Source organism: Neoarius graeffei, chromosome 13, assembly GCF_027579695.1.
Source record: "Neoarius graeffei isolate fNeoGra1 chromosome 13, fNeoGra1.pri, whole genome shotgun sequence".
Taxonomy (NCBI): Eukaryota; Metazoa; Chordata; class Actinopteri; order Siluriformes; family Ariidae; genus Neoarius; species Neoarius graeffei.
In genome coordinates, this window is record NC_083581.1 from 62675900 (window position 1) to 62689248 (window position 13349).

The 13349-nt window shown below is 43.3% G+C and overlaps 1 protein-coding gene across 5 annotated transcripts in view; it reads left to right on the top strand.

Moving 5' to 3' along the window:
• The first annotated feature begins 817 nt into the window (after positions 1-817).
• The window catches only part of samd11 (sterile alpha motif domain containing 11), a 109896-nt gene continuing 97364 nt past the window's right edge, over positions 818-13349 (top strand). For 2 of the 5 annotated variants that reach the window (XM_060938302.1, XM_060938303.1), the window contains exons 1-2: positions 821-2028; positions 3809-3900. In XM_060938302.1, the coding sequence (XP_060794285.1) occupies positions 1566-2028; positions 3809-3900 (555 nt within the window). In that variant the 5' untranslated portion in view covers positions 821-1565. Of the gene's footprint in view, positions 2029-2249; positions 2377-3808; positions 3901-13349 lie in introns of those variants that run through there. The other 3 variants (XM_060938305.1, XM_060938304.1, XM_060938306.1) reach the window with 3 other exon arrangements.

Sequence of the window (13349 nt, forward strand, 5' to 3'; positions counted from 1 at the left end):
TCTCATCTCATCTCATTATCTCTAGCCTCTTTATCCTTCTACAGGGTTGCAGGCAAGCTGGAGCCTATCCCAGCTGACTACGGGCGAAAGGCGGGGTACACCCTGGACAAGTCGCCAGGTCATCACAGGGCTGACACATAGACACAGACAACCATTCACACTCACATTCACACCTACAGTTAATTTAGAGTCACCAGTTAACCTAATCTGCATGTCTTTGGACTGTGGGGGAAACCGGAGCACCCGGAGGGAACCCACGCGGACACGGGGAGAACATGCAAACTCCGCACAGAAAGGCCCTCGCCGGCCCCGGGGCTCGGCGACAGCGCTAACCACTACACCACCGTGCCACCTGGAAAGCGAAGTCATTAATTAAATCATTGAACTCAAGCTGGCGTAGCGTGTGAAGACATAGTGGACAGTGATCATATTGACAATGACGGGTGATTTATGCGACGGGACAAGGTTGGCTTCCTTACGGGTGGCGAAATGCATCAAAAATGTTATCAATATGATCAAAACTTCTGAAAATATCGTTTCATATTTTCCGATCTCGCTACCTCCGAGGCCCCCTAGTGGCCGAGGCCCTGGGCAGCTGCCCATGAAGCCCATTAGGATAACGCGTCTTTGGGGCTCGAACCCAGGACCTTCTTGCTGTGAGGCGACAGTGCTAAGGCGATGGTAAAGGGTCGCTCTCCGCCGTCCCTCGCAAACCCCCTTCGCTTTTTGGCGCCAGCAGCAGCTCTGCTGTTTAAATGGGCCAAGTTAGAGAAGCGGCGGAGAGCGCAAATCTTGTTTGGTCTGGGTCTGTCTAAAGCGTGACTTTAACGGCGCATGGAGGGTTAAAGGCGGAAAAAAAAAAAAACCAAACAAGCAGACGTCTCATTAGTTGTAAACATTTTCCTGCACGCAAATTCACATGAGATCGAAGATGGATGATCTTTATCTGTGGCAGAAATAAGACCCTTGCAGGATGGTGTTTTTAAACTTGAAAGATGTACATATGAGACTGGAGATAATAAATATAAGTTTAGAAACTTGATAGAAACGAAGTGGTTGTGTTTCTATGAAAACAGAGTGGTACAGGCTTATGAAAATATATGTGTGGGTGTGTGAAAGGGTAGTGCGAATTACATTTAGCACACGGAGGTAATTGGAAGGAAACACCTAAGTGCAGCAGTGAGTCGATAGAGGATCAGGTCGTCGGTGGCCGTCGGTGTGGCGGCGGCAGCATGGCAGGCGGCCTGTTAGTGGAGCGGCTCCGATTAGATGTAGTGGGCAGGAGCGCGCGCCGCCGGAACCCGTCACGCCAGCAGCGCAGTGAAGAGCGCACGGTGCGAGCCTGCTGAAAACGCACGCGCTTTGCCGTCGCGCAGCACAGCGGCGCGTGGAGTCCGACGGGAAAGACAGAAAGAAAAGAAAAGAAACCACAGAGTAGAGTCAGGACCGAGCCGACATCTGAACTCTGAACACACACACACACACACACGCACGCACACACGCACACACACAGGGGACGCGCAAGTTGGCTCGCGCGAGCCGCCACTCACTCTTCCACCGCTAACATGCCTGCCGTCAAAAAGGAGAGATTGGACGGAGAAGACATGGCATTAGGCGCCTTTGCGCAGCCCGAATACTTGGCCCCTTTAAATGCCGCCGCGATCCCGGTCGTGACCCCTCATCCGCCGCCGTACGACCACCTCTTCGCCCATCCGCGCGCTTATCTGGGGCTGCGCGACACGCCACTGCACCGGCAGCAGCACCTCCATCACCACCAGCACGCGGACGACCTGATGCTCGAGAGGTTCTCGTCCATCCCTGACTTTCAGCCGTTCTTTGATAACGGCGACCCGTGCATCGAGGTGGAGTGCGGCGAGAACAAGGCACTGCTCTACATCAACAAACTGTGCCAGGGCAGCAAAGGACCCTCCATCAAGCACAGGGGCGAGTGGCTCACCCCGAACGAGTTCCAGTTCGTCAGTGGCAGAGAAACGGCTAAGGACTGGAAGAGGAGTATCAGACACAAGGGTGAGTCCTGTTCATTCATCCATCCATCCATCCATCCATCCATCCATTCATTCATCCATTGGAGTTATTGCTTATCTGGGTGTTTTGTTTTGGAAGGAAAGGGTTACTGGGCATTACACCAACTATACTATAAGTCCGGAGTTTACTGAAAGCACAGCAGACCACCACGCGCTCGCGAACTAACTTCCCATCCGGAATAAGACCGTGCGTAATTTGGCATCTTGTCACACATTCAACCGGAACCGGGATAATAAGCATGTCCCATTGTGTGCCCGGGGCGGATACGCACGCGCGCGCGAGTCTGAACGCGGAATTATACCCATTTCCAGAAGTTGATATTAATCACTGGTAAGTTTGAACCAGGGATCTTTTCCTACCCTGTGCATCTTGTACAGTAAACCCTGCTGTGAATATTTGTTAAACCGTTCCATCTGAATTTTCAGCAATTTCGTCTTAAACGGAAATGCCTCCCTTTTTTTTTTTCTTGCTTAGACTTTAAAATTAGTCCTTTCTCTTTATGCATAGCAATACAGAAATATGTGAATGAGCTTTGGTGCTGTACCATGCACGCGCTTTAGATACACCGGAGCACGCGCTCCGGTTCCGGTACTCCGAGCGTTCCACGAGCGTTCACTGGAGCGTTCCACGAGCGCGCGCACTCAGAAAGGCGTTTTGTTTTTGTAAAAACTTTAAAGCTTGAATCTGATTTCAAACCCAGACAGGGAGTGTTTGAACCTGTCACTGCTGTCGAAGTCTGTAGGTTCTATTCATGGTCTGGATGGAGGTCGAAACCCTCACTCTTTCTAGTATTGAAGTATTGCTTTGATGTGGTACCAAGAAGGGGACTATTATCATTTTTTAAAATACCTTTAGTAAAGTATATTTTACCTCAAGTGCACATGATGCACCTTTAACTAGCTCTTCTAGTAGGTTCAGTGATGCATCTTACATCAAGAAGTTTCCGACATACTAAAGGTCTCTTTAATGGTACCAGCACCTTTGATAACTTTATTTCTGACTGTAAGAAATATCCTTTAAAAGGATTTGGAGTAAGAAACACAATTCTTGCTCATCTTTGGTATCCAAACGTATCTACGTTCATTCTGTACTGGAAATTGCCTTCTTCTTCTTCTTCTTCTTCTTTTTTTTTTTTAATTTTTACTGTAATGCTAACACAGCTAACAAGTCATGCTACTACTTGGCAACATGTAACGCAACCCCAGGACAACATTAAAGATTGTAAATTTGGCCACCAAACATGCCATGGCTTATCTGAGCAAAGTGCATTCATTCTTCAAAGCTCAAACTACTTCAAAGTTTTATTAAACTTTTTTCAAATTCTTGCGCGATTCGTATACTGCCATGTTTTGGGGTAAAGCTGAAAAAGGACACCAGGATGTAAGCGTGGATCACTTTAAAAGTTTGATATGTAACTATGTTATTCCATAACACTCAACGAAAAACGCTTTAAGCCCTCAGTTTTAAGGAAGATATAGATACGGTGTTCTATGCACGAGGCAATGGTGGCTCAACAGGTTAAGACTGTGGGTTATTGCTTGGAGGGACAGGGGGTTTGAGCCCCAGCACTACAAACCTGCCACTGTTGACCCCTTGGGTAAGGCTTTTGGCATATCAGCCCCATATAGAAGTGGGGAAAAGATAGAAGGAGTAGCTATACTGTGCATATCTTATTGACATAATTTATGTTCCGTCATCTTTTCTTCACTTCTCCTACTATGCTGTCAAGTTTAAAAGTACACTATTTTGTATTTTCTTGCAGGGAAAAGTCTAAAGACACTTATGTCCAAAGGAATCTTACAGGTACATCCTCCAATCTGTGACTGCCCTGGGTGTCGCATTTCATCTCCAGTGGTAAGGCTGGTTTTATGCCCTTTTGCTTGTTCTTTTGTTGATCTCGAAATGATTTAATACCGAAGAATCATATTAAAATTGTTGCTATGTGGTACCAGTTAAAAAAAAAAAAGATGTGAAAGTTAAAACTATCCGTGTGTTCCAAAGTGATAGCACGCATGTAGGTCCAGGGTTTAGTGCATGTTGACTGTAGGGGAGTCAGGAGGACGGTGACATGAACGTGATCCCGAGAAGTTAATTAGGACTGAGTGCAAGGAAAGGTGAAATGTCTGGATCTGTATGTTTATGTTTGTTTAACTCAAGAGATGCTGTCAGGTCAGGATTCTTCCATCCAAGCTACAGGAGTGGAAGTTATAATACATTTTATTAAGTTCCATTAAAGATATGCTGTAGATGGTTAAAAAAAAGTTACAGCATTTTTGAATAAGGATTGTGTGCAACTGTAACTGCTTCAAGGAACGTGATTGTAGAGGAGCGACGATTTTAGAAATGGATTCAGAACTTGGAAAAGCATCAACTGAGCAGCTTCAGTTCCTACAGTTCAGCTGGAATGATTTGTGGGCTAACCAGGTAAATAATCATGTCAGTTTGAACTGAAAAATCCATTAGAATAGAGGAAAGAGAGGCTTAATATTACATAGTCATTATAATCTTTCGATAATATTTTAATACAAAAGTATATTTATTTTTAGAATGTGCCAAACTGGGCGGCATGGTGGTGTAGTGGTTAGCGCTGTCACCTCACAGCAAGAAGGTCCAGGTTCGAGCCCCGTGGCCGGCGAGGGCCTTTCTGTGTGGAGTTTGCATGTTCTCCCCGTGTCCGCGTGGGTTTCCTCCGGGTGCTCCGGTTTCCCCCACAGTCCAAAGACATGCAGGTTAGGTTAACTGGTGACTCTAAATTGACCGTAGGTGTGAATGTGAGTGTGAATGGTTGTCTGTGTCTCTGTGTGTCAGCCCTGTGATGACCTGGCGACTTGTCCAGGGTGTACCCTGCCTTTCGCCCGTAGTCAGCTGGGATAGGCTGCAGCTTGCCGGCAACCCTGTAGAACAGGATAAAGCGGCTAGAGATAATGAGATGAGATGTGCCAAACTGGAGGAATAACCACTTACTTTTAGAAGAAGAAACCTTTATTTGTCACATGCACACTTTTAAGCACAGTGAAATTCATCCTCTGAATTTAACCCATCTGAAGCAGTGAACACACACACACAGCAGTGGGCAGCCACACCAGAGTACCCAGGGAGCAGTCAGGGGTTAGGTACCTTGCTCAAGGGCACTTCAGCCCAAGGCCACCCCACGTCAACCTAACTGCATGTCTTTGGATAGTGGGGGAAACTGGAACACCCAGAAGAAACCCACGCAGACAACATGCAAACTCCACACAGAAAGGCCCTCGCCGGCCTCGAACCCAGAACCTTCTTGCTGTGAGGCGACCGTGCTAACCACTACACCACCGTGCTGCCCATTATACTTATTTATATCTTAGCTCCCATTTGCTTATAAGTTCTCATACCTTTAAAAGTCCACTTGCCTTTGTACCCTTGTGTGTATGCGTGTGTGTGTGCTTGCATGTGTGTGCAGGTGTGGGTGTGTCTGCATTCATGTGGGTGTGAGTGTGGGCGAGGGTGACTGGCTGCTTGGAAGGCAGTGGAATCTGTTCACACAGGTGCTGTTTTCTTGTTTATCTGAAGCGAGCACATCTGTCGTCGCCTCTAACGGTTAATCTGCAGGGAAGGGTGTAAGAGGCTTACTGAGCGTGGCTACGGGTGATTACTGGGTGTGCGGCACGCAAGGCAGAGGCAGTGTAGATAAGCTGGAGGTGTCTGATGCAGGTAAACTCATGATACACGCTACACCCAGAACTGGCGATAAACACCAGTGGAGCTGAGATAATATCTAAAGGACGAGACACTGAGGAGTCAGTGTGATAATTGCTTTTGTCTGGTCTCAGTATGCGTCTGAGGGAAAGTGCGATGTTGCTATGCTACGTTATACAAATAATTCTTAAATCAGTAGACATCAACTATTGGGCAGGTCTGTTAGATAAATAGATAAAGCATATCCTGGAACTAGCTCATACTATGTCTTTAGATTTTCTCTGATACTTTTTATTATCCCCCGCCACAAAGTGCGCAAGGGGATATAGGAATGGAGTCCATCCGTCCGTCCGTCCGTCCATCCGTTTCAATCTGGACAAGTTTTCTCAGAAGCTACATCAGTGAAACTTTGCGTGCTCATACTACTATTCATGATCTAAGTTGAGTTCGAAAATCATTTATGATTAATTAGTATTTTCAGAGTTATAGAAGAAACCTTTATTTGTCACATGCACACTTCAAGCACAGTGAAATTCATCCTCTGCATTTAACCCATCTGAAGCAGTGAACACACGCACATGCACCCAGAGCAGTGGGTAGCCATACTAGAGCGCCCGGGGAGCAGTCAGGGGTTAGGTACCTTGCTCAAGGGAACTTCAGCCCAAGGCCATCCCACGTTAACCTAACTGCATGTCTTTGGACTGTGGGGGAAACCGGAACACCCGGAGGAAACCCACGCAGACACGGGGAGAACACTGGCACTTGATTTATGTTACTGGACTTTGTATAAGTGGACTCAATCTGGACAAGTTTTCTCAGAAACTACATAAGCTACATCAATGACACTTTGGGTGCTCATACTACTGAAAAAAGCTGGGTGGTGTTTTATGAAGGTATCATAGCACTTACGACATCATAAGTCAGTATTAAAGTAATGGGCTTATAAGGGCGTAAGTGTTAAGAGGTCTTTATAAAATGCTCTTGGCGGGAGATAGTGATGACCATGTCTTCTTGTTTTATTCTAGCTCTAATCTAAGTTTAGGCTAGTTTTGGACTAAGCCTAATCTAGTGTATCTACTATCTTATTGCTGCCACTGAGCATTGCCAAGATGCTGTTTAGGTCCCATGATGCTGAAGGTACAATTTGGTTTGATTTGCATATTCCTTTTTAGAGTCTGTATTTCTACTGGTCATGCCGATATAGCGTGCAATCATGAATGGAGATTGATTTAGGTTGCAAGTTGCAGCCTGCTATAACTTAAAAATGTGTTGAAAATAGACATTGCGTTTTAAGTAAAGGTTGTTTTTTTTTTTGAAAACGAGAACGCCGCTTTTTAAATTGCTAAGTTGGTCTTTTTAAAAGCTTGAAAGTTAGTTTCAAAGCGGTTTCAAACACACAGCATGGAGGTTATGTGAGAAGCTGCCTTGCTAGCCGTGGTGTTTGGTGTGGAGATGCGGAAGGCTGCTAAGTACGTTTGTTCTCTCCTCACCACTCCTTCTTCCCGTAAGCGTGACGCTGGTTTGTGAGAGGGAGAGGTGTGGATGCGGAGGGCAGGCTGCCGAGCTTGACTTGCCTGTCGTTATACACACACACACACACACACACACACACACACACACACACACACACACACCTAAACCTTAAGGGCAAGGCACACACACACACACACACACACACACACACACACACACACACTGTCAACCTCTGTGAAATTGTGAAATAACAAGACACAGTCCCTGTGCATACATATATAGTCTCTCTCTCTCTCTCTCTCTCTCTCTCTCTCTCATGCTATTACTCTCACCCTCGCATGCAAATAACACAAACATTCACACATACCAACAGAAACACAATAAATTACAGGAACACTCTCACATCGGTCATAGGCCTCACACTTTCTAACGCTTTCTTTTGCATCCTCAGTCATAAACCAGTCAAATAAACATATAGCTAATGTTTTAGCTCCTCATTTTGTGGTGAAGTGTTAAATGTAATGCTGAGTAAATTTTTCCAAGTATATATATTTTTTCAGTAATTGCTCACTTTGAAATGGTTTATTCCATATACAGTTTTAGTCAGAAGTTTACATACAGTGATGTGAATGTCATCTTGGATATGAATGCCATGCCAATATTTGGGCTTTCAGTAATTTCTTTGAACTGTTCTTTTCTGTGGTAGAATGATTGTACAGCATACATCTTTAATTAAAAAAATAGAATTTGGTGCACAAGTTTTAATTTTCTTTGGGTTTTCTGAAATCAACACAAGGGTCAAAATTATACACACAGGGTCAAAAATATACATACAGCACACCTAATATTTGGGTAAAATGTCTCTTCACAAGATTCACCTTGACCAAACATTTTTTTGTTTACCATGAACAAGCTTCTGACAGAATTCTGGCTGGATATTTCACGACTCTTCATGGTAGAATTGGTAGAGTTCAATAAAAAAAATTTTTTCTTGGCATGGACTCGACTTATAAGCACGGTCCATATATTTTCAATAAGGTTGAAGTCAGGTCTTGTTTTAAGCTTAATGTCAGCCTGTTTTATCCTCCACAACCAGCTCTGATGTGTGTTTGGGTTCATTGTCCTGTTGTAACTTCCAAGTTCCAAGTCATGTTCAAGTTTCTGATGGTTTATGCTGAAGAATTCTGAGGTAGTCCTCCTTCTTCATTATTCCATCCACTTTGTGCAATGAACCAGTTCCACTGGCAGCAAAGCAGCCCCAGAGCGTGATGATCCTACCACCACCACCAGCTGGTACAGTGTCCCTCTGTACATGGTGGTCATTGTGGCCAAACAACTCAATCTTTGTCTCATCTGACCATACAGCTTTCCTCCAGAAGGCCTTTTCTTTGTATCTTTGTCTCATCTGACCATACAGCTTTCCTCCAGAAGGCCTTTTCTTTGTCCATGTGGTCAGCTGCAAACTTTAGTTAAGCTTGAAGGTGTCAATTTTGGAGCAGGGGGTTATTTCTTGGATAGCAGCCTCTTAGTCCATGGTGATCTGAACTGTAGACAGTGATCCATCAGCTTCCAGTTCATGGCAGGACTGTGTCATGGTGGTTCCCAGGTTGTTCCTGACCATCCAAACCGATTTCCTTTCAGCTGAAGGTGACAGTTTGGGTTTTCTTGAAGCAAAGTGGCTACATCTCACAATAACTTGGATACAGTTGTTTGAACTGATCTTGGAATTTGCAGTTGTTTAGAAATGGTTCCAAGAGACTTTCCGGAGTTGTGTATATCTGCGATCCTCTTTCTCAGATCTGCATTGAGCTCCTTGGACTTTCCCATTTTACTGTGTGCTGGTCAATCCAATGAATGCTGTACACAAACCCTTTTTATGAAGGCACAGAGAAGCTACCAGTTGTAGTCAGTCATGATCACTAACAGGAAGTTAAGAGACCTTGGCCTTGGCAAGATAAGAGACATTTTGGAAGTTTCAGCACCTCTGAATTAATAATCTGAGTGAGCGTATGTAAAATTTTGACCCTGTGTTGATTTCAGAAAACCCAAAGAAAATTAAAATTTGCGCACCAAATTTAGTGGGGTTTTTTTTATTAAAAATGTATGCCGTACAATCATTCTGCCACAGAAAAAGAACAGTTCAAAGAAATGACTGAAAGCCATGACATTCATATCCAAGATGACATTCATGTCACTGTATGTAAACTTCTGACCACAACTGTAGGTTATACACATTGCTTTGGGAAAATTTATGAACAATTCATTTTCATTTGAAAATTCTTTGTACTTGGAAAAAAAAAAATTCCCGGAGTGCTAGTGATGATGCTCAAACCTCTCACAGGCTGAAATGCACACTGTTCAAGGTAGACATGTCAACCTGCAGAAGCTACATAAGTTAGCTAGCCAAGCTAACTTTGCTAATGACAAGGATGAACAAAATTATGATGGCTTTAGTACATTTTGACATGTTTATCTACTTGCGAGTTAATTGCTGAGGATATGACAATGTAAAAAAATCAAAGCTTTGATACTGAAATTGTACCCATGTCTACCTAGCAGTCGGCTATCAGGACAGCTATGTGCTAGCATTATCTACTACAGCACACTGGTACATTAGCAGTGAGCTAATTGAACAGACACCTTCTCACCAGACTGAGGTTCGGACGAACACTTAGATTCCCCAGTGTGACCTTTTTGTAATATTTTAGTAGGCTAAAAGTGATGGCACCTTATACTGCTATAACTATATAGCTGAAATGATAAAAGAGCTGTTGTGATAGTTATGCTGCTGTAGATCATTTATACTTATTGATCATACACACGTGTAAATCATTACTGGTGTATTAGGGGTGAAATCTGTCCTAATTCTTATATAGAGGCTTTGTAGGGCTCAGCGTCGTGTTAGTAGGGTGGTCTACGTAAATGTGCACGGGTTCCTTTAAGAGCCCAAGCTGACAAGCCACGCTGGCTGTTGTCTCCCAGGAGAAATGGGCTTCCTCTGCTCTGTTTTTTCAGCGGAACTAGCGGAGGCCGGCAGGAAATTGCACTCTCCTCCGGGTCGTAAATATCTCTTCAAATCAGCACCCCCCCCATCACACCCTCCCTCCACTCCATCCTGGGTTGGAAAAGGTTGCCATGCAGGAGGTCGGGGATATGGCTGACTGGAGTGAGGGGTCAGTTCAGGAGCTTATGCATCATTTCCACTAAAATAGGCATTAATTCATTAATAAGCTTAAGTAGATGATCTTAGTGGATGATCATCGAGAACTGAAGATGCTTGCTTAATAAGTATCTGTTGAGGATGTTTTGTTTGTGTTATTTATGAGCTTGGTTATTATTTTTGTAGAATTTCTGTGTCTGGGAATGGAAAGGATGTTATAGAGAATATGTACATCACATTACATAACAATATACAGTATTGTACTGTAGCTTATAACTCTTATAATGAACATCAAACATCTAAGACCTCTAAAGAAGATGTAATTATGTGTCATGGTTATGGAAATTTCAGGTTGTTCATGTCTGACAATGAGCAGACATTGATAAACTATTACAGAAGAAAGATTTGATCTTTACCCTGTGATGATCTGGCGACTTGTCCAGGGTGTACCCCGCCTCTCGCCCGTAGTTAGCTGGAATAGGCTTCAGCTTGACCACGACCCTGCACAGGATAAGCGGTTACGGATAATGGATGGATGGATTTGCTCTTTAGAGTGTTGTTAGCTATAACACATCGACTTCCTGTGCAGCAACAGCAGGAAGAAATCTGTTACACACTGACTAGGGTTATTATGGAGAATACAATTCATAACAATACAGTACAAAACTTTATACAGAAACAACTACTTTAACCTCCTAGGGCCTAGCGGTCACATACGTGGACAGCACTTTTTAGAAATTCAGAACAAGAATCCACATATGTGGACATACTTTTTCTCAAAAAGTACATCTTATCAAAGATAATGCTTAGTTTTTATTCTAATCAGGTTCTAATAAGCCCAAATAGCAAAAAGAAATAAAAAATGCATGTAAAAAAAAACAGCTTGGGTCTTAGGAGGTTAAACAATATCAAATGTCTTCGAGCTGCATTATAACTGCACTAGGGCGGCCATTACTTTACACGCACTGACACGTAAGTATAATAATAGTAATATAACGAGTGGTTAGGGTACGCAGATATTATATTGATATCATAATGTAAAGATACACTTTTCTGAGAGTATTACTGGTACAACACAGACCAACATATTTATTGTTATGCCAGTTTTACACTGTGTGATTCAGCAATATTTTTTTCTATCACACTGTTAGAGATGATCCCGATAAACTCAGCTGAATTCGATACCAGGCATTACTTACTACCGAGGCTATAATATAATGGTATTGTAGATCCTACTTAATGTGTTACATGCCCAGTGTAAAAGTATTTATTCTATCCACATTCACTGGATCCCCGTGTCCGCGTGGGTTTCCTCCGGGTGCTCAGGTTTCCTCCACAGTCCAAAGACATGCAGGTTAGGTTAACTGGTGACTCTAAATTGACCGTGAATGTGAATGGTTGTCTGTGTCTATGTGTCAGCCCTGTGATGACCTGGTGACTTGTCCAGGGTGTACCCCGCCTTTTGCCCGTAGTCAGCTGGGATAGGCTCCAGCTTGCCTGCGACCCTGTAGAACAGGATGAAGCGGCTAGAGATAATAAGATGAGACATTCACTGGATATGAGCAATCGTGCGCTCTGATTGGCTACTCTACTACAAGGCTATCAGCTCATATACCATGAGTAGAGAAAAACAAAATGGCGGCGCACATCAAGTCAGATATATCACTTTATTATCAAGTGTTTAAAAGAAACAGAAATAGCTAAAAGAATATAGTATGGTGTTCAATTTCTCCTGTTCCACACTCCAGTCCAGTCGGTGGCGGTAATGCACCTTTAAGTTGGTTTGCCAACTGCCAAAAAACCCTAAAGAAGAAGAAGAAGAAAATGGCGGAGCACGTTACTCAACCAACCGAGGACGAAATAAAAACTCTACTCGAAAACAAAACCCCAAAAAATACAAAAAAGCAACAAAATATGGAATGAAAGTATTTCATAGTAAAGACATATATTTTTTAATTGTTCAAGAATTGTCATTATTATACTGTCATTTCGCTGGTTTGTTTACATTCTAAACGGAAATGATTTTGTCGGACATTTTGTATAAAGTTTTTATTTATTGAATTTGCAAAAGATAAAAAAACAAATAAAAATGCTGTTTCTCAAAATCCAGTGACTGCGGATAGAATAAAACAGTCATTCTACTCAATCTCGTCGTACATGGCTTATAGCCAACTCGGCACGCTGCACCCAATCGGCTATCAGCTCATATACGACTCAGTTTCCTGGAATAACTGTTAAATACCACTCACCATATCAGAATATACAATGAAGATAGATTATTCCACAATAGCTCTGTGATGAAAGAAAATGACTACATCCTGCTTACATCATCTGGATTTGTGCAGAAAATGGGGTTGTGTAAACTTCAAAGTGAGCTTACAGTCATAAGGATTTTTCCCTGGCTATTACCATGTTTTGCCGTTGCTACTACAGTATTTGTAGCTGTTCTGTGGGTTTCACATTATGCCGTGCTGTCCTCCTGTTGGTGGCCTTTAAATGAGTGTCATAGCAGAGGTTACGCTCTAAGATTTTGTTTTTTGAACTTTGTCATTTGCTGTCTTTGGTTGCACTGGCACTAACTCACTCACTGGTGTTCTAAAACCACCAATCTCAACTCTATGGGATGAAAATCATACAGTGTAAAACTAGCTTCACCCAACAAATCACGGAATGTTCATTTTTTACTAAATGAGTCCTCAATTTTTTTTTATCAGTTGTTTTATCTCATCTCATTATCTCTAGCCGCTTTATCCTGTTCTACAGGGTCGCAGGCAAGCTGGAGCCTATCCCAGCTGACTACGGGCGAAAGGCAGGGTACACCCTGGACAAGTCGCCAGGTCATCACAAGGCTGACACATAGACACAGACAACCATTCACACTCACACCTACGGTCAATTTAGAGTCACCAGTTAACCTAACCTGCATGTCTTTGGACTGTGGGGGAAACCGGAGCACCCAGAGGAAACCCACGCGGACAACATGCAAACTCCACACAGA